The following is a 25,135-nucleotide window of genomic DNA, read 5'->3' as shown; positions in this document are numbered from 1 at the left end:
AACCCAACCCCATCGATTTGGAGAAAACTTTTTCGGTGGCTGCAACCATTCTGGGTGAAAAGTGTGCTTGGTACCTGCGTCTAGCATTCTTCCAGCGGCGAGCGATGTACCGTCCGCTACCCTTGGAATGGGCGATGGCGGTGGTGGCAAACGGCTCCAGGGCGCGCATGAGAGAAAACGGGCAGGCGGAAGTCTAAAGAGGGCAAGCCGGAGAGTGACGTGGTGATCATTTCAGGCTGGTGTGTTGTGTGCTGTGTGTCGCACTGCGTCGGAACCCTTTTGGCACTAAGGTAGCTAGAGACGTGGGAAAAGAGGGATTTTCAGGAGGGTCGGAATTCCAAGGACGCTAGAAGGTGTTATCGCCGTGATGGTGTTGAGTCGAGATAAGGAGTGTCTCAGAGCGTCAAATCGTGGTGGTGAGACCGTGAGACCGTGAGACCTTGAGGTGTTCGTAGCCTGTGGTGTCGGTATGGGTAAATGAGTCTTTTTAGTGGTGAAACGGCTCAAGGTTCGACGGCAGCCTGTGAATTGCGGCGGCGAGCGACATTGGTGTAGGTACTGGAGCCTGAGTGTTCGGTGAGACCCCCTTGCAATTGTCTGATATTTTGTTGTGGCTGCAGTCATATCTCTCTTGATCCATCTGCGAGTGATCCATGACTCTGTGGTATCGTCAATGGACCCGACCGACTGACTTTCACCTGCTGTAGGAAGTTTGACAAGATGACCCTGCGGAGTTCAGTTTGGAGTTGAGAGTCCAGACCGACTCAACGATCCGGGGACTCGGGGAGGGAGCAGAATTTCTGAAAACTCTTCTGGACATTCTGGAGTCCAGGACATTGCTGACGAGGGGGGGGGGGGTTGCGGCGACACCATGGATAATTGGAGGTGAACGAGGTTGGGCTCCGTGTCTGAATGTTCGGCAGACTGTCGGTCGTGGGCCAAAACCAGCGTCGTCGGACAGTGACGGCACCGGGCGTTGGAAACAGTGAGCTTCCAAAGATTCGGGGGACGGTGGGCCGAGCTGAGGGTTAGGGGCTCAGCGGCCGGGTTCTGGAGTCTTGGCAGGGGAAAAAAACGGGCGAAGAGGACCCGTTTTGCCGTGGTCGAATGCGGAACATGGAAGGTCCACGAAAGACGCCGTGTGACGTCAGCCGTGGCTGGTGGGTCCATGTCGAGAGACAAGAGTGGGGGTCCATCGCAGCAAGAGGAAAGACCACCCACGCATGTCGCACCTGCACCCGACCGTCGGTCCATTCAACCCGCAATTTGAACGAGAAGGAAGGTGCGTTCTTTGTTGGAGGTGGCCCGACGCTCAAAGCTTCCATGAGACTGAGAGGAGGGAGCCTGAGGAGTCCTCCGTCGCGGTCCACCCAGCTGAATGACCTGAGGCACATGGACCCTTTTCATTGGTAGGTGAATTATGCAGTCCGGAATCCGAGGTGTATTGGTTGGTTGATTTGCATGCGCATCGATATGACAAGGGCGGGCGATGGCCACTTTTTGCATCCAAAGGTCGAGGGAGCCATCCACTGAGTAGCCGCTGCAGACACACGCAGGATTGCCAGAAGTGCCAGTGCCAGACAAGCACACCAGAATCAGATCAGGGCAAACTTCAGAGAACCCAGAGTTGGTATTGCTGCCGCCAAGACACACCAGTTCTGCCATGGTTTCCGCTCGTGGAATGGATTTGCGGTAGTCCCTCGTATCGAGACCAGTTTGGCCCGGCCTTAGTCTCTTTTCTACCACTGGCAGTTGTTCTCCCGCGCTTCGGGCTTCTTCAAGTCACCGTCGTCCCAGTTAGTGCCAAGTATCTTGCACAACCTCTAGGGAGGGTAGGTGTGCTAAGTGATGGTGGTGAGAGCATCTGTCGTCACTCGCTGGTGCTGGCATTGGTGACACGCTGGTGTCTGGTCTCTTCGGCCCTTTCCACAGTAGATTGGGCATTGGCGACAGGCACGCATGACAGCCATCGGACGCTATTTCTGTTGAGGGTGGCTTGCAAACTTGATGCTGCTAAACACCTTACCGTACTTAAGGCACTTGGTGGTATTTGCACGGCAGTCAAGTGCAGCAAGGGATGCCGTGCGCCAAAGGTGGCGGCCATGTGCGTACTGTGTATGCGATGGTGTTTTAGCCCGCCTGCCCGTCTTCATGCTCCTCCCCTGGCGTGTAGGTATGCCGGTATAACATGGCGATTCGGGCGGCAGCGTGTGTGATCTGCGACCGTCTGTTCGCGGGATCGGGAGAGACGGTTCAGTCGGTTGGTGGCGTCGGTTCGTTGCGACGCAGCGGAGAGCCTCACTATGCGACTGCGTCTCGGTGTCTCAGACGGCGGCCACCACCCGGCTCAGGGATGAGGCGTGCGGATGGACAGGCTATACCGTGGTGGAAAGGCACCAAAAGGATCGCGATGACGGGCGATCGTGGGTTCGACCGAGTGGGGGTCTCCCAGTTCATTGTGCTCCAGTATACCGTATGAATGGATGCGTAGCTTTAGTCTCCAGATTCTCCCTAGTACCAGCCATCTGTCATTCGAACGGAGAGTCGGAGACAATGTCAAGCTCGAAAGTGACCCATTGTTGGTATGGGGATCCGGTGACATGTGGTTGGCGCCTCCCAAGAGGGAACCCGATTCGCATCGTCTTCTCCTTGCGCGCATGTGCGGTGATGACTGCCTATGGGGAATATGACGATGAGGACAATCTGTAAACGACGACGACGACGCAGGCGCTAGCCGCCATTCAGTTTAGAGCTGCCGCGGACCGACGACGAATATTCGGCGCAAGGGGCGTGATGTGAACGGAGGAAAGCCAAGACCTTGATAGTGCGACAAATCGATCGATGGGTGATGCTGGCTACCTATCCGCAGTTTGCAGTGCACAACAGTGAAGACAATGCAGTGCAGTAGTTACCGTGCTGCAAAACACAAAGTTTCGGTCAAGAGCGAAGTGGAAAGCCAACGGGGCTCTGCAATTCAGAGTTAATTGCAATGTTGCAGCGAGAAAAACCAGCCATGACCTTATCGCCCACTGCGGTGCTTCCGAGTAATCAACTTGACGGAGGAGATATTCAGGGTCCCTCCCTTCCCCCTTTGTTCCTTCCGTCTGCAGTACCTAGGACGATGCGGCAGGAAGCGAGTGGGTGTGATTGTTGAGAAGGCAAGAAGGCAATACAGAGCTCCGGGCATGGTACCTTCCATCAATCTCAGGACCCTGGACTCCAGAAGGCAGAAGGACCATTGCTCAGCCCTTGGAAACCACCGACATACGTCCTCACCACCACCGTGGGCAATAGCTGCATCCCAGTGAAGGAGGCGCTCAAGATTCCAAGGTTTCCAGGTTCACGAGTTGAGTGTTCCCTGCAGCGGCTCTCCTGTCAGATAGCACGGACCCGGTTTTGAGCCCAGTGCCAGCCGGCATATCGCTGTCGCATTCGCTGCCACTGCCACCCTCCATTTGAGCAACTTGTCCAAGCTCCCACCTCTCAGAAAATGTCACTCGAAAACACAAAGAGCTCCTTTTTCAGATATCTTGGTGTACGTACTCTCGTGTATATGGTAGTCGTTTCTAAGCCGAGCAATCGGAAAAGTCTTAGTTACCGTAAATGCCTTGAGCAACAAACATCAAGAGCAAGAGACACATCCAGATGGACCAGATTGATGGCCCCAACATCAAGGTCCAAGGCCCACGCCCAGCTAAAAATGGAGACCCAATTTTTAAATGTTCATGACGAGCAAGCCCCCCAAGCAAGATCATCGCGCGTCGCCCCCATTCTTTTTCTCTGGGCACCGACGTGGCGCCGCGGGTCGAAGCAGCGATTCACAAGCGCCACCACTGGTCAACGTGAACAAGGCTCGGACGTGCAGATAGAATTCTGGAGACAATTCTTGGAACCGTCGCTGTCGTCAAATTCTTGATTTCCACCCCGTCCCTCTATACTTCATTGAGCTCAAACACCACCCCCGGGGACCCCTCGCGCCCTCCAATGCCAGAGGGGAAACAGAGGTCCAGTTTTACTCTACGAGTCCCTGTTTCTCTAAAATGACCGAGAGAGAGACTGGGGAGTCGGGGTGTCGGGGACTGAAGCAGGACCCATAACTTTGCTGCGATTGCCTGCCAGAGCTCCCATCCAATGTCATTAGGAGAGTGAAGAAAAAGAGTCCAGACTGCGCGACGCCTTGTTGATTAACAAATGCAAGCACATGGAAGTGCTTGTGCCTGCCATTTCTGCTGATTGCCTATTTGATCTCGGCCCCTTGCCCTTTCCCTGTTCACTTATTCCCAAGGTCCCGCTCCATCTGAATCTGAAGAGGTACGGGGATACTTGTTGACTTCCATCGAACCTAAGCTTTCCCATCGACAAAAGACGGGAAGGTGCACATCCCAAGAAATATTTCTTCCAGCCCATCTCCTCTCGACCTTTCAACAAGAGCTCCTTCCCTCGCTCTCTCTTTCCTGTCTCTTTCCCCAGATTTACCTGCCCCCAAGATACACTTCACCCAGGGGGAAACAGGAAGGTACCCATTTTGTACTTGATTCTTCTTGACTGAAGAGTCAACTGTCCTCACTCCTGCCCATCATCATCGCAATTCTTGCCGGTGGTCATAGCTACTTCCCCCGGAACACACACCGCGGAGTACTTGCGCCTTTGTCACCACCGACCAGCGGCAATTCTTCCTCACCGAGAAAAAGAGCGAAACGACCCGACCGCGAACGCCAATCGCGGATTTTACATCACCCTGCGGGCATTCTTTTGCCTCTGACGGCATTTATCGGGCCTATTCGCCTTCACCTACACAAAGTAAAATAGGAGAACATCTTGATCCCTCTTAAAGCAAAACGACCGCACCATTTTACCTTGGGCACATCCCGTCTCGCCCACTTACACCCCATAATCCTGCCCATCTCAACCGACGGCCCCTAGCGGCCTCTTCAACTCGCCCAACATGACGACGCCAACGAATAACCGCGATCGCGCCAATTCGGACGAAAATGAGAAGCATTCTCAGCATACGGACGATAGTCTCCAAACCGCAACTGATCCCAATTCTCAACCCACCCACCCCGAAAAGTTGACGAGACTAAACACCGACAACCACCTTCACATCCCCCAAGAGACACACGGCGGACCAATGTCGCCGCAAGATTCACGAGAACAGGCCTCACGCCTGAACGACGATCTGGAGCTGTTGCGCGCCGAGCGCCTCGTCTCTAACCAAGAACATGAGATTTCTCAGCAACGTTCTCGCCAGGGTAGGACCCGTGAGATGGAGCCCGAGGATGTCTTCGCGACCAACGGCCCAAACCCTGCCGATGCCGCCAAGCCGCCGCCCGAGAAGAAGGCCGGTGCCTTCGCCTTTGCATTGTGGAAGTGGCTGAGAAAGTTCCCGCGTGTCTTCCGATACTTTGTCTATCTGATTCCCGGTGCCGCCCTTCTCCTCATTCCAGTTCTCATCGGTCACTTCGCTGTTGATGCCGAAAGCGCTACCGTCGGCGGTGCTTATGGCGTCTATCTCACTTGGTTCGGGATCTGGCTTGAGGTTGTCTGGTGTTCATTGTGGGCTACCCGCATGGTTACCAGCTTTATGCCTCTCACCTTTGGCGGTATTGCCATTGTCATGGGCTCATCAAACCACAAGAAGTGGAGGGATATCGGCCAGGGTCTCGAGCTGCACACTGCCCTCTTCATGTGGATGCTCGCCATTCTTTGCTCCTACTCGCCCATCCTCGAAGACCACCGCGTTCTTCCCGACGGATTCAACCCGGACACCGACACAAAGCCGGATCTCAAATGGGTCGACATCGTTCAGAAGGTCATCATCGCTTTCCTGGTCCTGGCTGCCCTCAACTGGGTTGAGAAGATTTGCATCCAATGGATTGCCACGTCTTTCCATCAGCGCACATATGTCCAACGAATCGAGACGAACAAGAGCGACATTGACCATTTGGTACACCTTTACGAGCATTCCAAGATGCGAATCAACCGCGAGGACTCCATCTGGCTCACGACCGAGAACGGCAACAGATCAGGCGCCCGTACCCCAATGGGTGTCGTTGGAAAGAATGTTCGCACTGCCTTCAACAAAGCCGGTGGCGTTGCGGCTCGCGTTGGAAACGACTTCATAGGACGAAAGGTCGCCTTCAACCATGCCCGCAAAATCACCTACGAGATGTTGCGCAACACGGGATCTGCCCATTCTCTCGCCCGCCTTATCTTCCGCAGTCTCGCTAGGGAGGGTCAGGAGACCATCTACCTCGAAGACATGCAATCCGCCTTCAAGACCACGGAGGAGGCCGAACACGCCTTTAGCATTTTTGACAAGGATCTCAATGGCGACATCTCCATGGAAGAGATGGAGCTCACTTGCAACGAGATTCATCTCGAGCGCAAGGCCATCGCCGCCTCGTTGAAGGATCTCGATTCCGTCATCAAAAAGCTTGATAAAGTCTTCCTCGTCATCATTGTTATCATCGCCATTATCGTCTTCATCTCCATTCTCTCGGGCTCAGCCGCTGCCGGTCTCGCATCTGCTGGATCTAGTTTCCTCGGTCTCGCGTGGCTGCTCCAGGCCAGCGCTCAAGAGTTCCTGCAGTCCATCATCTTCGTATTCGTCAAGCACCCGTTCGATGTTGGCGACCGTGTCACTGTCTACGGCAACACTGGTACCACAGGAACTGGTGACGATTACTACGTTACGGAAATTTCCTTGCTGTACACTGAGTTTAAGAAGATGGAAGGTCACATCGTACAGGCACCCAACAGTGTGCTGAACACCCTGTTCATCCTCAACCAGCGTCGTTCTGCCGGCTTGGCCGACCCTATCGAACTCAAGCTTGGTTTCGGCACTGATCCGGAGCTCATCGAGGAGCTCAAGTCCCGCATGCTCAACTTCTGCCTCGAACACAAGCGCGACTACCAACCTCGCATTATTACTGAAGTCCGCACTCTCAACGAGGTTCAATCTTTCACCATGAACTTGATCTTCTTCCACAAGTCTAACTTCCAGAACGAACTGCTCCGTCTGCAAAGGCACAACAAGTTTGCCGCTCAGCTCATGGCCGAGGTCCGCGCTGTTGGTCTCCAGGGCCCTTGGCAGGTGCAACCTGGTGGTTCCCGCAACACACCCTTTTACTGGGCAGGCGGCGCCCCTCCTTCGTACGACTCTTCCAAGAATGGCGGCCCCAGTGGCATCGAGCCTGCGACGCCTGGAGGCGATTCTCACTCCATTCACTCTACTACTCAGCCTACTACAGCGGGTACTGCGGTGGCCACGCGCGCTCGCGCCGATTCTCGCACTGGTATGACGCCTTTCATCGACAACAACTGGAGCGATTTCCAGGATGTGTTTGAGGCTCGCAGAGAGGTCCACCAACCGCACGTCGCTCGTCTCCAGAGCATCCGCGAACGAACCGACCTTGAACGCCCAGAAAGCGCGACATCAGGCGCTGCGGCCTCGAGAGCCAGTCACGAGTCTGGGTCTCAGCGCCGACGCTTCTTTGGCCGACCCCGAAGTTCCAGCCGAGCCAAGACCGGCGACATTGTTTAGATTACACGACAGACGATGAAATCCCTTTTCCAGTAGAACAAAAGTCCTTTTCCCTTGCACCCAGGCTCGGGACACTTACACTCTTTTCATAATGCGATATTTGTAATTAGCGAAGCGAGAGAAGCGACCTAGAGAAGGGGAAGATGGAGGAGAGTGTGCATGATCACCTTTGCGTACTAAAAGATCTGGGTAGAATGCCCTAGTATTTGTCGCAAGGTGTCGACGGAGTTTTATTTCAGAGAAATTGGCATCAGAAGCGACAAGACGCTTTCCTTTGGACAGACAGAAATCGTGGTAAAATACCCAAATAGAAGCCTCGATTCGTAATTAATGAATTTGGTCTAACAACTCTGCTCACCCGTCGTCATTGTCAGTTTTTGACTCATATTCAGTTGCTCATCGTATGAAATGGTGATACCATCGTATCCCGTCTTTCTCTCCAGAAATTTACACCAACCGAACGCAGGCTTTTTCGGACATCAAGCAGCGTCTGTGGGGGCCAGGCGACACAGTTCGAGAGGCAGGTCCGACGGCACATCTCTTATGCTTCCAAACACTTCACTCTTCCTTCTCTTTCTTGTCTCTCTCGCCTAAAATAGCAGTGCCAAGGCCCATGTACCTTCCTCCGGAGGGAATTGATTACCCTGAGAAGCCCATTCCGATGTGGACCGGGAAGTGGAGGTTGGAGAAGAGACACACAACGGCGCAACCCGCCACCAAAGTAATTGTGTTATACAAGTTCATACTTGGACAGCACACCAGAGAAATAACATCTTTCTCACGACAGTCTACTCAACATCTCTTCACATTCGTCAAGCTACCGACATGGCATTAGGAATCCGTCATGTCCCGCTCCCTTCGGGACCGTCCCTCCTCCCCCGGACTACGATGCCGGGTTATCCGGAACAGGGCGCGACAGAACGGCTTTCCCGGCAAAAGATGCACCCTCTGATAGTGCCAAGGATATATCAACATACCTTAATTTTAAACAACCGGCTTTACTTGCCCCTTTCTTACAAGGCAAACCCGAGCTTGCGGATAAGGTTTTTGGTCCTTCTGGTCCCAAGTCCTAAGCTTCTCCCTCGGTTAACCGGGAGAGTCGGCATGCTGGATGGATATCGTATTTCATGAACCTCAAATCTTTGTAAGGCAACTCTTACGATAATATGCCTGGGAATCGATGTCTTCATCCAATCATCCTTTCGCTTGGCATGGTATGCTTCTTGAACTGAAAAGACTCACGAGGCTTCTTTGGAAGTTTTGGTGCACTACCGAATAGTGACCTCCTTAATCAATATGAATCCCCGGCCCATAAACTCAATTCTCAAGACGTCCGATTGAAGCGGGGCCGCAACGGCACAAGTCCGGGATGGGAGGCCCGGAGAGGTCTAAAAGGGCAACTGTATATGGACGTTTCCAGGGAATGGGCTGGTTCTATGCATGCCCGCCAAGGATTCCTCACTTTTTTCCCTAGAGGCATTGTTAGAATTCCAGGGGAGAATCGTGGACCAAAACAGTCAACATGGAGAAATCGAATCATCTGATCTCTATCTTAAATCGCCAAGACACGGAGCTCTACACCGATATGGACGATTTAGGCGCGAAGACGAAGAAGATCCTTCAGGGCCGGATCTTCTTAGTCCTTCTTGCAAACAGTTTCTCTTGTTCAAAAGACAGGTCTAGCGCAAGTTGACGATGGCCTCCAGTGGCTGTTGGCAATATTACTAGCTCTCCCTGACAGATTTCACCGGCCGTTCGTCTGTTACACGAGGGCGACATTCCATTCGTTTCTTGCAGTCCCGCAAAGACCATCCCCCGACTCTCATCCTCGCGAGAGAACAGCCCGACACCTTTCATTCTTCATACGCTCCCACTTCCGCAGGATATTTCTTCGCGTGATACCGGATACCATGGCGAGGATACTCCTCTCTCTGGCCGCCCTTCTCGCAGCAACGACAACCGCGTCCGCAACCTGCACCAACCCCTCGATCCGCAGACCATGGACTACCCTAACGGAAGATGAGAAGGCGAGCTACGTGAACTCGACGCTCTGTCTAATGGATCCGTCCCAAGCGCCAGCCAAAGTCGGAAGCTGGGGCGCGACGAGCCGTTGGGAGGAGTTGGTTGTTGCGCATATAGCGCAGGTGCGGTATATTCACACAGTGGTACGTGCAAATGCAACATCAAGTATCTGGATACATGCCGTCGGACTGTTTGACTTCCACCTTGAGAAGTGTGTGTTCGAGCATTGTTCTTCAATGAGGCTAATCCTGCCGAGTAACAAAATAGGGCGCCTTGTTCCCCTGGCATCGATGGTACACCAAGATCCACGAAGACCTCCTCCGCAACGAATGCGGGTACACCGGTCCATATCCGTACGCCTAACCTTCCTCTCTCCCCCCTTCTTCTACTTCAAACAACCTCGAATTCGGACCCGACTCACATCTACTCCAGCTACTGGGACCAACAAGCAGACCAATCCCTCTTCCCCGTCCAAAACGCCTCCGTCTGGGACACCGCATCCTCCGTCAAAGCCTTCGGCACCGGCCGAACCGATGCATCCACAAATTGCATCCTCGACGGCGCCTTCACGGAATACCGCGTCCGCTTCAACACGCAACTCGAACGAAACGAGACGGAAGGAGGCGGCGTCTGTCTCACCCGCGGCCTGAACCAGACGGCGTTTGACACCGTTTCCCAGGCTGACGTCGTGGATCCCTGTATGGCGCTGGAGAAGGGTGATGATTATGGCGAGATGTTGGGGTGCCTTGGGAATACGCCGCATAGTGGTGGGCATTTGGGCGTTGGTGGTATCGTGAGTCTTCTCTTTTCCTTTACGCCGTCTCCTGTTGTCTCAGCATCGAGCAGAATGGAAAGACTTCTCAACAGGGAAGCATCGAATCCAATGCTGAACAATATCACAGATGCGCGACCATGCCCGCTCACCTGCCGACCCAATCTTCTACCTACACCACACGAATTTCGACCGCCTCTGGTGGGAGTGGCAGACTTCCTCCCCCGGCAGACTCTACGCAATGGGCGGCCCCAACGTCGCGGCGAACCAGATCTTTCTCGACGCGCAGCCAAAGATCTTGCCCGAGGATATGTTCCTTCCATACTTTGGTGACGGGGGCGGCAATGTCACGACGCTGGACCATGTTTTGTGGATGCCTGGCTTGGCTGAGAATATCACCATCAGAGACACGATGGACGTCCGCGGGGATAAGATGTGTTTTGACTATGTTTGAGTGCGGTTGATACCACTGGGATGATCGTCTTGGGATTGATGGAATTATGACATCAAAAAGGTCGAGGCCCGAGACTTGTGGAAAGGTATGCAGCCCTTATACTTCGGCAACTCAGGAAGAGGAGAGTGGGGGGACCACCAGAACATCACTATGAAAGGAAGCTAACGAACGCCTTCGTGGACAGTTCAATGCGGAAATTTGATATGATGCTTGATTTGAGGTCTACCAGATACATGAGACCTCTGAGACAATACTACAAAGTCGTCACCGGAAGAGATATAATGTTTGCTCGTCCCAAGGGCCGTTTAATAGACCGCCCTTCCCAACATCTCGTATTGTTCCCATCCATCCACTTCTACCTTTTGATAAGCAGACTTCAAGCTCAACCTTGAGCCATACACGTCATCAAATCGACCCCATCAATATCGATACGGCAGCAGAACGTCATATCATAGCCACAAGCTCCAAGCAACAATGCTACCAACAAAGTGTAGCAAAAGTACAGTTGCTCTCGATGACAACCTCGGAGTACGCTGGGTAAAGTACATCGAAAGCGGAGGCAATGGCGGTGTTGTATTCTTCGTTGAATTTGGTGGCGTTGCACTCGCTGCAGTGGATTCCCATACCGGGCTCCGGCCAGTGTACTTCGTACCCAATGAAGCCCTTGAGCTCACCAGTAGCCATGTCGTATGCTGTGAGGTTGAACGTTGTAGGTAGAGTGAGGGTGTCGTCAGAGGTATCATTGGCAAAGGGGGCTGGCCCATGGTTGTAGACGAAGTAGCCATCAGAGCCTGGGACGGTACCAAGATTCTTAAGTGCGTTGAAGAAGACAGGCAAGAAGTTAAGGGGAGTAGCGTTGGTGCCTTGACAATGGGCCGTAACAGTCGAGTTGAGACGGTTCGAGAAAGAGTATGGGCTGCAATAGCCGTCCGTGGTGAAGAGGATACTGCTCAGGAAATGTGCAATGGTGCCGTACCAGATGGCAGGACGGGGGCTCACTTCTACCTTGACGCTAAGAGTTCTTCCTACGTCTGAGGGGTTGTTGGTACCACCTGTTGAGGCGGTCCCGTTGTCTGTAGGCACCCAGACGCCAGGAATTCTTGCCCAGGGAGTTGGACCGGTCTCAAGATGGTTGCAGATGAAAGCTGAGACGCAAGTAGAGTTGCCGGAAGCACTCATACTGATGGGGCGTCCGCGGTAAGTGTAACACCATAGAGTGGTACCGCCATCCTTGGTGCTCATGGCCTTGCCGGCACGCAAGAGCTCCGGAGTGCCGTCTTCGATCCAGGCAGACCAGGTATCACCATTTGAAAAAGTTGCAGAGGCACCCTCGTAGTTCCAGGGATATTTGCCGTCATTGTAGGGCATCTCGGCAACCATGTCAGGAGGAGCAGGATCGGTCTCGGCCGGAGTAGACCAGATGGCACCTCGGTACCAGTTCATCTGGCGGGAGGTGGACCAGGTCAGGTTCTCTGGGTTGGAACCAATGCCGCAGTCAGCCAGGACCAGATTCTGGTCAGCATTGGTGTGAGCGAGGCGGTGTAAATTGAAATGATTCAGGGAAGACATGGCCGTAAAGGCCTTGAGAGTGCGTGAGAAAGTCATCTTGTCGAGGGAGGAGAACCAAGGTAAAGACGGACAATAGGACAGAACCAAAAAAGCGAGGGTTGGAATTTCGAGGTGATGAGGTTTCGGTCCAAAGATTTGTGGTGCTGCTGAGGTGTTGAAGAAGGGATGGAGAGAAGAAGAGAAGATGGAAGAGAACGATGACAGACGTAAAATCAGGCATAGAAACTATCCACCAGGTTAGCTTGAATACGGAAGGAGAGCATGATGAGTTGAAACTGATTCTTTCCGTCTATCAATGTGTGAGACTTGGAAGTTCCTGCCTAGGAAAGAGAAGGGCACAAGTCCCTGGTAATGGACCACGTTAGATCGAGTGGTGACTTCCCTCAGAAACTAAAATCACAGGGTGGGGAGTAAGGTAAGAAGGCAAGAGGCCATAGCTTCATCAGAGAAGGAATGATGCCGCTACACTTGACTCCCTCCTGCCACTATGGGGACAGTCTGCACATGGTGATGCTTCACACGGACATGGCAACGCCCGAAGCCATGATGACACTGCCAGAAGCTCGACCTCTCCTATCAGAAGGAAGAAAAGATTTAGAAAAAAAGAGCTATGTCGCCAGCAATGGCGCCTTCCATGGGTTATTTTCGGAAGAGTCGAGGCCGACAACTGCCAGTTCCGTCACTTCCATCCTCATCTGAAAGCTCCCACGGTGATCGGCCGTGCAGCTCATCAGGCAGAAGGTGACATTCGGGATGGCCCTTTCGCTTCGAAGCTGGAGACGGCGTGTGCATCGCATGCACTCTCAAACGATTCCTTAAAGCTTCCGTGACACGTGGAATGCCGGGTAGTGCCTCGTTGGACCACAGTCGAGCCATGAGATGACATTCGCGGTTGGAGCTTAAACAGGGATGGACCTTGGTGACTGGGCGATCCCTCTTTCAAGCTGCCAAGTGCTGTCGACGGAGGCCAGATCTTCAAGGCATTGAACAGGGTGGCAATGATAAACCACATCGTTTCTGAGCCGTGGTTGTAAGAGCTCCATGCAACATGAGCTGTCAGAGTTATTCTTTATTCCGTCGTATTAGGCAGATGTGTGAATCGGAAGTTAACAATCAAACAGTCCGAGGTGTAGTGGTCGAAGAAGATGCACAGTCAGCAAACGTTGATGTCCAATGAAACAGGGCAGAGTGCCGGAGATCAGCCACCATCACCACACAGACTCCGCTGAAGCGGTCCGGGGGATGTTACCCAAGCACCGAAGACACCCCCGGGCAAGGCCCAATGGACCCCAAAGACCCCTAAAAATAAAGCCAAGCCGCATTGGGGGTGGGGCGACCTGCACCTTGTACGCCGTACCCTACAGGGAAGGGAGCAAATAGTTCGTTGCCTGGACTTGTTGTATCTGTAGCTCCCCGCTCCATTCCTCTTTCATCACACGCATCCTCGACCAGACAGACAGAGACAGCGCCCACGCCCATGCAGCTCAGCCGCACTGCAGCTCAATCTAGTCTAGCCACCTATTCGCACCTCTCGACCACCGTTTATTACCTTGCCCAGGTGCTATGCCATCGAAGCCATGTCGCAGAAAAACAACGCCTGGCGCCACGTTCGCTCCCCTCCTCTCCTTTCTCTCTCTCTTTCCGCGACGATGTCGTGTCGCCATCGCGGACGACCTTGACGCGGCCATGAACCTTCGTCCTCCTATTTGACGACTGGCTCATCGAACCGCTACTCTGATCACCCAACAACAACGGCATCCCCGCAGTAGGGCCACTATCAAATACTCCGAGCATCGGACTTCGCCCGTCCGACACCACACCCACAGTGCTGTTGGTGTGCCTGCCAATCAAATTGCGACCCTGCCCGAAGTCCTACGAAGGGAACCCCTCCAGATTCTCGAGGCTCTGCGATTCCACATCTCCCCAAAGCGAGAACGCTCGCCGCCTCGGGCATCATGGCGGCCCTCCCCTCCGGTTGGGAATGGGACTACGATGGCTCCCGCTGGTTCTATCGCTACAAGCCCAACGGCCATGTCCAATTCCACTTCCCGAAAGAGGGCGACGAGTTCCCAGACTTCGTTGACTGCTTTTCACCAGCACCCGAGCTTGCCCCCGAGGAGAAGCTCGAGAGCCAGCAACAGCTCAAAAGACGAACTACGGCCGATGCCAATCCCACATCCAAAATGCGCGCTACTGGCGGGCCCATGTCCGACTTTGGTATGAGTCGAAGTGGTTTTGGAGGGCCCATGGGCAACGACGACGATGATAGCGACGGCTTCTTCTTCCAACCCGAGAACTTCATGTATCTCGGTCCCGGTACCTACGACGACATCAGTCCGGAAGCTGACGAGGACGAGCGCGAGGAGGTATCGGGCAGGCCAGGCGTTGGTGAAAGCGGTGAAGGCAGCAGTAACAAGAATCATGCGATGCTCGATGTGGCCAGTGTGAAGTCGGGCGTGTCGCCGCTGCAAAGCGAGACCAATACACCCTCCATGATCAACAGTGTCCCTGCGCGAGGGGCTGAAGCTGTGTCTGAGGCACCGACAGAGATGGCCACCACGGAGCAGCCTCTTAATGTCAACGCTAACACCGGTCCGGATCCCAGCCAGGCCCTTCCACCCTCTCCTGGTGTTCCGCTCCTCGACTCAGTTGAAAAGCCTCGGCTAGGATTCTCGGCCAATGTCTATAGTCCGCCATGGGACCCAGTGGGAACCATGGCCGAAATGGCAACGGAGCACACGGCGCCAGCTCACATCGAAACTCACCCTGACCCGGTTGAGATGGCTGACACTGCGGTTTTGGCTCCTATCGAGACAAATTTCGCCGACCTCGGTATTGCTGAACTGCCAGAGCGGACGAGTCCGTCGGAGGCAAAGCCGCCGCAAGCCCAGTCTACTCATGATTTGCTGCACCAGACGAACATGAGCGATGCAGCCCTCTATGGCGCAACTTTTGGAACCGGATCTAGGCCTCAAAATTCGTCACCCTCTCGGAAATCTACAGCATCTCAGGAACCTCGACGCGATTCAGGTAAAGGGATCACGACTCCTGATCACTCTCTGCCAGAGGTGGTGCCTCCGCCGGCGCCGCGACCAACGCAAAGCCCCTCACCAACCCCGAGCGGAAGTGGTCCTTTTAATATCAAAAGAAAGCCTTCCAAATCGGCGGGCAAGCAGACTCAATACCAGCCCTATGTACCTGGGGCAGTCAGTAGCATAGCATCAGAGCAGTCGAGCACGACTGACTACAAACGCCGAGAACATCGTGATTCCCTTGCTCGCGATGGATCCCTAATGATGGGACCACGAAACAAGTTCGACCAGACAAGCATGCCCTCTGTTCTCAAGCCTCCTCAGCTGCCGCCCAAAGTTCCCATCGATTCGCCTCAAGCCCCAAGCCCTCCCGCCAATGATCAAAGAGCCCCAAACATAGCCAGTCCAGCCTCAGGTCTCGCCGCACAGGGGCCTTTGCAACACTTCCCATCAGTGCTGAAGCCAGCAAGAGGACAGCCACAAAACAGAGCACAGGAGCCGTCGCCTCCGCAGTCAGCGTCTACCGATAGCTCAAGCAAGAAACGGACGGGGAAGGAGACGCAATACGCGGCATTCCAACCAGGTCCCGCAAGCCAGACGGGATCTCAACCGTCTCATCAAGATAACACTCAAGCTTTTGACAAGTCCGCCACAATTTCGCAGTCATCTTACGGTCATCATGGTTCAGAGGTTCAACGACCCGAGACGAGGCCTATTCAGTCATCACAAGATCAGTATCGAATGGTTAGCCAAAGTGATCGGTCTCCTGCAACAAATACCCCACCTACACCGGCCTTCCTACAGCGTCCGAGAGCCCAGAGTGATATTCGCCAACAACCAGTTACCAGTGCTCAACACCGAACGTCAATAGACTACCCTTCCGATAATACGCAAAGACATGGTTATACCACGGACGGGGGACGACCTCGACAGACATCATATGCTTCAAGCGAGGTCTCGTCTCTCGGGCCTCCAACTGGCAGCCAGTCATCGGTTCCCCTTCAAACTCCGTCGCCGTTAGAGAGTGACGGAAGACGCCATTCTTCCGGCTTCTTCCATGGCGCAAACTCAAACTCTTACTCCTCGCAGTCCGGTGCTGGGTTCGGTACCGCAGGCATGAGGACATCGTCAACTTCTGGTCCCTCTGCTGCATCGACGGCAATAGAGAATGCTAGACAAGCCTACAAACCCGTAGAGAGTCAAGCCCCTCCAGCTCGACCAGGGAAGGTTCCAGTATCGTCGGCGGCCACGGCTCATCATGACCAAGTCATGGAGTCTCAGGCTTCTGACGAGACTTACACTCCTTCGTCGAATCGCCGTCAATCTCTGCCGCCTGGTAGCATGACGAGCCAAATAGCGCTGCCAGTGTCTAAGCAATCCCAGCCAGAAAGATATGAGTTGTCAGATGAGAGTCAAGGCCAAACACGGCCTCATTTTGAGTCGGTGCATTGGGAGACAAGCGGCACTAGTGCTGCTGAGGCTGCTCATGGCATTTCAAGGCCGTATTCGGTACATCCCATGAGCATGCAGTCAGGACAATCTAGTGGCCCAACCTCAGTAGCCAAGCCCGTATTCACATCACAACCACCATACCCAACCGAGGAACATCGCCAACCTGTAACGTTGGCAAATCGCCCGCCCCGTCCTACGGTGACTCTTCCTTCCCAACAAGCTCTTGGCCCAATGAGTCCTTCCACGCCTATAAGATCTCCCGGTCATCTACTCCACCCTATTCACGAGCACAATGAAATTGACCATGTGATGACCTCTGCTTCTACTACTTCGGGGGGACGGAATTCTCCAGATACCCGAGGGTATCCTTCTGAATCGAGTTTCGCTCCTCGTCCAGCCTTCCACTCAGTGGCGAGTAACCCTCCACAGCACCACTCTATAGTCAACGTTGCAGGTCTACCTCAGTCAAATGCACTGCGACCCGGATCAACCCCGCCTGTCATGCAACATTCGGCAAACGGAAAGGAAAAGGGAGGCTGGCTATCCAAGTTCAAGAAAGGAGGCTCTAGCAAGTCCGGCGTCCTTCAAAAGGCGCCGCCGCCGCCGCCACAAGGTACCCCGATACCTCAACAGCCGCTGCAAACCGCACCTCCACCACCAGCTCTGATGTCAGGAAACCCTATGGCTGCCGGCGTACCGATAGATCAGAGGGTAAGCCAACAAGCAATACCAGCCATGCCTGGACAACCAAGCAATATTCCCGACGCCCAATATACACCATTTTTCCCGTCAAGCAAGCCAGATTCTTCAGTTAACCAGGCCTTCGCTCCAAACACTAGCAGTCTTCAGCAACCGCCAATTCGCCAGAATTTCCCGGTGCAGAGCAATACGTCTCTCGCTACAGGACCAATGTCTCGGCCCCCCTCTCAAGCTCAGGAGCAATATTCAACCGGAGAACAGATCCAGCAACGTTCATCCAGCGTGCCACCCGGAAGCTTGGTACTACCTTCAGGGTCACCAATGGACCCGATGGATAATCTTTCGGACGCTGCTTCTGTTTCGACCATGGACGTATCTGAAGCTCAAGCACAGCCGGTACTAAGGCCGCAGCTTGTCACAGTCGAGCGGCATGCTGTTCAGCCAAATCCAGAGCAACGCGTACCTCAGAATGTCGGCCACACCACCCAATCGGCCCGGCCAACTGCTGAGGGGCGTCCTCTTGATGTCAAGACGCTTGCAGACAGCGAATTGACTGTCCCGCCTCTGTTCTCAACATCTCAACCAAAGGCTACCGTCAGCGCCGCTCCTGTAGATCAAGGGCCCGGTGCTCAGAATAAGTGGGCGAAGAAAGCTGCTGTGGACTACTCTGGGGATGACTGGGGCGATGATCCGTGGGACTATCAGTAGACACGTAAATAAGATTCAGCCATGCTATTACGGGTGGCTTATATCGACTACCGTAGTCTTCTCCGACTGACAATACCTAGATGTAAGCAGTTTGTAGATACCCATCGTGTTGGTCCGTAGTCTTTGAGTCAATCCATAATCATCACCCTGACCTGTGGTTCACAATTTGGCTATCTAAATTTGGTATCAGCCCTCCTCCCAAATCTTCCAACGCCTCCCCGGCGCAAACTCAATGTGTGCCGTCATAGTGACCTGGGGCATCGTCCTCATCGGCGCAGGATTTGCCCACTCCTTGGTGCCCATGGTGGCCATGCGCGTCCCAAGACCTTGACGTGAAGATACTTGAAATGAACAGCGCCAACAGCACAGTACACCCCAAAAAGGTAACCACAAACGCCATCATCTTTGCGGCATATGATATCAGCAATGTCACTGAGCCCCAATTTTTCCAAGCCTTTCAAGCGCTTTTTTGCCCGCTCGGCCGGGGTGCTATGCTGGTCTTGTGCGTCCTGAGCATCTTCACGATGGGACTGTACATGCTGTAATACTGTGGGAGGGAGAACTGGAGGATAATGCGACTCGATGCTGCGAGGAGGGATGGCTGAGTATAGCTGCACACGGACTATCAGGACCTGACGAACCGTGAGAACCCGCATTTCCGGTATTATGTTCGGTATAAACAAACCGAGTATGGGTGCAAACGAAAATTGGTGAACTCACACGATGCTTTGTTGGCTTAAATCACCAGTTATGCAATACTATTCAATTACAAAGCGTCCCCAAAGACTTTGTCTGGCTGTCTGAACTTCCCTCCTTGATGGAAATATCGCCTTTGTTTAGTCACCAACGAGGTAAAGCTCTCGACCATTGTCCCAAGTCGAGAGCAACAATGGGTCTTTGTGATTTCAATGGGATTGTCTTGGGGGCTGCCAGCTTTGACTTCAACGCTGTTGATACACTCTGAAAGCCTCCCCGCCCATCATTGGGAGAATACATATTTCGGCTTCATCCTGTCTAGCTTCGATTTCATTACACAACCATCATTATCACAACAAAGCGGATCACCAACAGCTCAGCAACAGACAAAGTTCAGTATATACCCCAATTCCGCTACCCGATTCAAGCAACATAACCACATACTTGGTATCTACTAAGTTGACTACAGCAATGGCCCCACCGTTCCTTAGCCGTCCCGAGATTCAACACCTCGTTGGAAACTTTTTGATCGATTTCTACAACCGCGAGGACGTCGAGAATTGGGAAGATGTGCAAAGAGCCACTATCGATGCTATGGGAGACATCATCGTGCAGCTTGCTCGGGGGCAAGCGCAGGCGCAAGCAGGAGGTACCAATACCTCTCCGGAACCGATGGACTTAGACGATGGTGAGGCTGTACAACCTGAAGGACCAGATTCAGATGACACTTCAGATCCAGATAACTTTGTGAGAGACGACATCCCTCCCCAGGCGCTCAATAACGCTTCCGGCTCCCGAGACAAGCCCGATTCAGGCTCGGAGTCTGAGGAGTCTTCGTCGAAGAATCCCCGCAGCGGTAGAGGAGAAATCAAGACTAAGAATACCCCACGGAAGAACACCAAGGTAAAGTCTGACCGTGTTGCAAGCCTTGAACAACGCAAGACGAACCGATGTGTGTTGGAGTGTGACTTGGGCTACACGACGACGGATCGTCTCAAGAGAGTAAGTTGATTTTCGATTCCCCTTGATTTCAAATACATGTGCTCTCCGAGGACAAACCAGCTAACAAAGTGATAGCATTACAAATCTCACCACCCTGGCTGGGAGGACGCAGTTGTGGCTGCTGGCCAGACCATCTTTGCTAATCAGCGCAGCTACACGAGGCGAGACACATGAGAGGGGGCATGGTTTTCCAATGTGAGGGGTATGTTGTGTGCATGATTTTGCTGATGAGAGTACAGAAAAGGGTCTTTTAGTTTTTGTCTGAATTTTATTTTCAAGTTTCAGGTAATGGCAATTGATGCGAGGAGAAATATCATGATACCCAAGCCGGACAGTGTGAGTCAAGATTGAATTAGGGGTAGTTGGCTAGTCGATATGTCAGAAAACCCCATCAAACTCGCTCTTCGATCCTAGTTCTTAACTTTCCTCGCGTAGATAAAAGATCGACGATCCGTCAGACTTTGTTTGCTATGTGACCTTCTCTTAACCTCGCCGGCAACCCGGCGTTGCGGTCGCGCCAAGGCATGTCCCGCAAGGGGGCTACCGCACCACTCAGGTGAGTGCGCGTAAATTGTCCCTATCATTGACAGCTTCCTAGACACATTCTCACTTGAGTAAACGCCTTCGACAAGGGGCCAGTGTGACAAGGTGATGTTGGACCATTCAGACGTCTGATAGCTACGGAGAATTTCATGGGTGACGGCAGCGTCTATTCGTCCACGCCATCCCGCCGGCCCATTGAAACAGACCGTCAAAGTTCAAGGGATGTCCCGCTAGCTTGCCTGATGACAGGACCACCGGTTCATCTTAGACTCGGGGGCTAATGGGCTTGGCCCACTTTCAAACGTCAAGTCGGCGTTCGGCAGTCAAAGTTGATGTCGGACTCCTGCCGGCAGCATGGCGACATGGGAGTATAAGGTGATCAACACGCCGGCTTTATAGGAAATGTCACTGCAATGCGTTGTTCTTCCATCTTCCGTGGGTCGTAACAACTCAGTCCATTCTTTTCTAGCACTTTGGCAAATCTGCCTTTCCGTTCCTTATTTCATTCCTCGCCCAATATGCGGTGCTCAACTTTCCTCGCCCTGGCTGCGTCAGTCTCCGGCGTGTCCGCTCATTACTTCTTCCCCCACCTCATCGTCAACGGCAACTTCACCGGCTATAACGAATACGTCCGCGACAACAGCGCGGGCTACATGCCCTTCAAGAACGGCTACGGCAGCACCGACCTCCGTTGCCGGACCGGCTCGATGGAGCACGCCGCCACCACGGGTGTCTACCAGGTCAAGGCGGGCGACGAAGTGGGCTTCGGCCTCAACTTTGGCGGCATGATTCAGCACCCGGGTCCCATGCAGGCCTACCTCTCCAGAGCACCGGGCGACGTGCGCGAGTACGACGGCTCCGGTGACTGGTTCAAGATTTATGAGCTCGGGCCAAAGTCCTTTTCCAGCGAGGGTATCGAATGGGGCGTCACCAATGTTGGGAATTTTACGTTCAAGTTGCCCGAGGAGACGCCTGCTGGGCAGTACCTTTTGCGAATCGAGCACATTGGCGTTCACGGAGCCGGTGACTTTGGTGGTGCCGAGTTCTACTTCAACTGCGCGCAGATCGAAGTTGAGAGCGACAGTACCGCCGTTCCCGGCCCGACTGTCAAGATTCCAGGATTGTATGACGGCCATGAGCCCGGTATCGAGTTCTACATGTATCGTCCGTGGATCGTCAATTTCACGATGCCGGGGCCGGCTAGATGGCCCCAAGCTCTCGTGGAGAACGTTACCGCAGAGGGTGTTAGCGTGGCTCCGACAGCCACCCCTTGGACACTCCCGGCAGTCACGTCCACAGTTGGGGGACAGGACATTTCGTCCTCAGCGGCGGTAGTCGTGCCCACAAGCCTTGCCTCCGCGGCAGTGCCTTCTGCCAACACGACGTACTCGTACGCATCTACGACTGCGGTTGGCGCAAGTGGATCAGCGGCCCCGAAGAGCGAGATCAGCGAGTTGGTGGTGTCAACCGTCAGCTCAGCCGCGACTTTGAGTGCAACGGCTGTACCTTTCACCACCACTTCCAAGAAGTCTCGATGCCCACCACGAAGCACAGTGATCAGCACGGTTTACGTTACTGCAAGCGCTTGATCCCATCTCAGAGAGTTGAATTTCTTCATCTGCTCTTTATGTCTATGATGACACATGAGCCATGCGATGCTGGGAGTTGCAAAAGACAAAGTACCCTCTGCAGCCTAGTTGCCGCGCTACCGGACGTAGACACTGGACGTCAATGATGTGCCTGGGCTCGCTGCAAAGGCCTTGAAGACCAAAGCTCGAAAATGTGCTACAATTCGTTTCATTTCCACTTCTGAATGTATTATTATACTTTTTTCCATCAAAAATCAAGCCCTTACTAAGAGACCTAGATGCCACTGATAAGCAGTAGAACGACCCTACCTGACATTTGTAATTTTAGTGACATATTGCAGAAGCCTCTCACATTATGAAGTACCTTAAGGTAGTTAGCAAAGACGCATGGCCTCGTAACGCAACTTTTCAATACTTCTTTGGAAGCCATCGACCTGCCATGCTTTTCGGAAACGTCGTGCTTCATCATCCTGTTGATTGTCCTTTTTGTTCATTGTATCTACGTCTCTCAAAAGAATGTCTCCTGGGCCTCAAGACTTGCAAAACGGGAACATATCTCTACCGACCAGGATACGCCAGAAACAATAACCGCGACTGCCTAGCATACGTTGTCGCCCCTTGCTCATCCTCCATGACTCCTGATCCTGCCTCAGTATGACTTTCTCCACCAGTTTACAGGGAATGAATTATCGAACCCTGACTGTTGCGGGTTGGCTAATATATGTGTGTTAGGCAGCTTACTAATTGTTATCTCACAGTCCTTGACATGGTTTGTTTTCAAGATCCTATCCCCTTAAGTCCTAGGAGACCTTAGTACATCTGTCTTTAGTCTTTGTCGACCTGTCACTTCATTTGTAAACTATTCATGGATGAATATACGGAGGAAAGGCTCGGATAAGCGTGAACTGCGATAACTACGGAAGACAACCCGACGACAACATAATAAGAATGGCCGGAATTCAGTGAAAGTCTGCAACAAAGACTACTCATTGTTAATTAAGAATAGGACATCTGTCAAGCCACTGGAAGTCATCCCAATGCCAGTTTCGGGACCAAGTATGGGCTGAGAAGGGCGATGTTAACTTTACCTCTGAATCAAGTTCTCAGCGCGTGCACCTTCGTACTATTCTCTTCTTCTCAATCGCCTACACGGTTGTCTATACGGTTGACTGCGTGTTAAAATACCGATCACGTCAGAGCATTGGCGGACTTTGAGAAGAAAAGGTTCTAGATATGTTTACTGAATTTAGACTGAGAACGGTCGACCCTTTCCTATGAGAATACATCCAACATTAATACAGTTGTAGTCCTTAAGTATTGTTAAGGAAATTGTTCAACCATGGGTTCTGTCGAGGAGCAGAAAGAAAACCCCAAGCGTGTCTGCGTCCCAGTCAAGGCTTAGCTCCATATCAGCCATTTGTAAGTGTGTTTCGTCGAGTCCAATATTCAATGGTCCTCCTCCAAGCTTGCGGAATAACGAATCTAGCAGCTCTGTTGCTCTTTTTGCTTCGGGGGACCACTTGCTCCAACGAGACCATGTTTGGTAACTTCGTCTCAGCATCATCTCGACCTCTGGGCTCTTGGTTGCGCATCCGTTCTCACCATCTAGTGGAACGCGCGGGCAATGGTACAGGTATATGCTCAAGGCCGCGGTTGCGACAAGACCCTCATGGATCACCAGGGCGGATACTTTGGTTCTCAACGTCATCAGCATGCCGCCCGGTTGTGATTCGATATCTAGAAAAACCAACTGCTTGTTTATTTCAAGAGCTGCCTCAAGGCACATATGGCCTGCAGACGACACCCAGTCCTCGTGAACCGCCCTGGGTTTACTGGCAAACTTCCGTAGTTGACGCTGGTAAAGGATGATTCGAGACTTATTGTAAAGAGAATTAATGATGATCCGATGGGCTAGACTAACTGGATTATCTGACAGACAGTGGGATAGCGAGGTGAATTTGAAACTTTCTGGCATTGACACCCATGTTGTCTCGAGTCGACTTTCAGTATTTCGCACATCCTCTGAAGATTCCAGCTTGTTCGTCAAGCTCAGATCAACTAGCCTCCCCGTGGCAAGGCTCATTTTGTATCTCGCGAGTAGAAAAGAGAGACTTCAGTCATCTCGTTGTCTGCGCGAGGCCCTGCCAATTGGGCGCAGCCATGGTCGAGGTCAGCGTCGGAAATGGTACCAGGTGGTCGCGTGTTCCACGTGCCATCTGAGATGATCCGCGGCGCGCCGACGAGCATGGCCATGGTGCTGTCGAAAATGTGTACGGTAGCCCAAGCTCTGCAACGATTCTCGCCTTCAAAAGGGCTGATGTGCGGGAAGTATGATGGATCCCGGTGGTATCCCATGCGAAATGCAAGCTGAGCTATGATGCCGGCCACCATCCAATTGCCAACCTCAGTGACGGGCTTAAGGTAGAACTCGGCCCACCGGGGAGTAATGAATGAGGCATTCTAGAATGTACGGTCCTGGACGAATGTAGTCCGCAGCAACAAGGCATCGAACCAATTGTTGCAGGTACGTCTGCTGTGGGTGAGACTGTCTATGTTCGAGTCCCAGGGAGAATAGGTCTGAAAGGCTCAGTACTCCGTAAAGGAGACCCAACCAAGAGAAGGAGACTGCAGTCTGACTGGTCCAAAATTCTTCGCACTGTAAGACCTCGTCAGTTTGAAAGTGCGCCTTCATTCACACACCACAACAGATCACTGACTTGCTTAAGAAAAGTTGACGGTTGTACCACGCGTGCTGTCAAGATATGAGCTCTTAGACAAAATTACACCCATCTCCCTAAGGCGGATTTCTTACCCGGCAGAATAGAGATTCCGCTGAAGTATTGGAAGATGAGACGATCTACTATATCCCGATCCGGCAAAGCCGAAATCAATGCCTCCTTCGATACTGGCTGCATGGATCCGTACAGCAGGAGTGGAGTGGTGCTCATGGCTCTAGACGACACGTCCGTAATTTCAATCAAATCTTCTCCTTCGTAAGCTTTTCTGAAGTCGGTTTTTAGATCAGAAATCTCGTCCGTCATGGTTTCCCAG

At 52.9% G+C, this 25,135-nt stretch overlaps 7 protein-coding genes across 7 annotated transcripts; 5 read left to right on the top strand and 2 right to left on the bottom strand.

The window, feature by feature from the left end:
* Positions 1 to 2,865: 2,865 nt before the first annotated feature.
* BDZ83DRAFT_638888 (uncharacterized protein) lies at positions 2,866 to 3,661 on the bottom strand. The gene has a single exon (XM_060509389.1). The coding sequence runs from the start codon at positions 3,197 to 3,199 to the stop codon at positions 3,020 to 3,022; it is 180 nt and encodes a 59-aa protein (XP_060359321.1). The 5' UTR covers positions 3,200 to 3,661; the 3' UTR covers positions 2,866 to 3,019.
* Positions 3,662 to 4,945: 1,284 nt separating this feature from the next.
* Positions 4,946 to 7,546, top strand: BDZ83DRAFT_757124 (mechanosensitive ion channel; the record flags this gene model as incomplete). The annotated part of the gene is made up of 1 exon (XM_060514851.1): positions 4,946 to 7,546. The coding sequence occupies one exon, from the start codon at positions 4,946 to 4,948 to the stop codon at positions 7,544 to 7,546; it is 2,601 nt and encodes an 866-aa protein (XP_060359320.1).
* Positions 7,547 to 9,456: 1,910 nt separating this feature from the next.
* On the top strand, positions 9,457 to 10,997 carry BDZ83DRAFT_744743 (uncharacterized protein; the record flags this gene model as incomplete). Its single annotated transcript, XM_060513167.1, has 5 exons — positions 9,457 to 9,711; positions 9,836 to 9,921; positions 10,001 to 10,361; positions 10,471 to 10,879; positions 10,979 to 10,997. 4 exons carry the CDS (start codon positions 9,457 to 9,459, stop codon positions 10,792 to 10,794), a joined length of 1,026 nt encoding a protein of 341 aa, XP_060359319.1. The 3' UTR covers positions 10,795 to 10,879; positions 10,979 to 10,997.
* Positions 10,998 to 11,271: 274 nt separating this feature from the next.
* BDZ83DRAFT_656639 (uncharacterized protein) lies at positions 11,272 to 12,399 on the bottom strand (the record flags this gene model as incomplete). Its single annotated transcript, XM_060510891.1, has 1 exon — positions 11,272 to 12,399. The coding sequence occupies one exon, from the start codon at positions 12,397 to 12,399 to the stop codon at positions 11,272 to 11,274; it is 1,128 nt and encodes a 375-aa protein (XP_060359318.1).
* A 2,585-nt stretch (positions 12,400 to 14,984) lies between these two features.
* BDZ83DRAFT_638881 (uncharacterized protein) lies at positions 14,985 to 18,412 on the top strand. Its single transcript, XM_060509388.1, has one exon. The coding sequence runs from the start codon at positions 15,078 to 15,080 to the stop codon at positions 18,252 to 18,254; it is 3,177 nt and encodes a 1,058-aa protein (XP_060359317.1). The 5' UTR covers positions 14,985 to 15,077; the 3' UTR covers positions 18,255 to 18,412.
* Positions 18,413 to 19,421: 1,009 nt separating this feature from the next.
* On the top strand, positions 19,422 to 20,285 carry BDZ83DRAFT_734990 (uncharacterized protein; the record flags this gene model as incomplete). The annotated part of the gene is made up of 2 exons (XM_060512960.1): positions 19,422 to 19,952; positions 20,028 to 20,285. 2 exons carry the CDS (start codon positions 19,422 to 19,424, stop codon positions 20,124 to 20,126), a joined length of 630 nt encoding a protein of 209 aa, XP_060359316.1. The 3' UTR covers positions 20,127 to 20,285.
* Positions 20,286 to 20,802: 517 nt separating this feature from the next.
* Positions 20,803 to 22,380, top strand: BDZ83DRAFT_638880 (glycosyl hydrolase family 61-domain-containing protein). Its single transcript, XM_060509387.1, has one exon. The coding sequence runs from the start codon at positions 21,014 to 21,016 to the stop codon at positions 22,082 to 22,084; it is 1,071 nt and encodes a 356-aa protein (XP_060359315.1). The 5' UTR covers positions 20,803 to 21,013; the 3' UTR covers positions 22,085 to 22,380.
* Positions 22,381 to 25,135: the final 2,755 nt, after the last annotated feature.

The sequence above is a fragment of the Colletotrichum acutatum genome (assembly GCF_030867785.1).
Source record: "Colletotrichum acutatum strain CBS 112980 chromosome Unknown BDZ83scaffold_151, whole genome shotgun sequence".
Classification (NCBI taxonomy): Eukaryota; Fungi; Ascomycota; class Sordariomycetes; order Glomerellales; family Glomerellaceae; genus Colletotrichum; species Colletotrichum acutatum.
The sequence above is the reverse complement of the archived record's forward strand: the minus strand, read 5'-3'. Positions and strand labels throughout refer to the sequence as shown.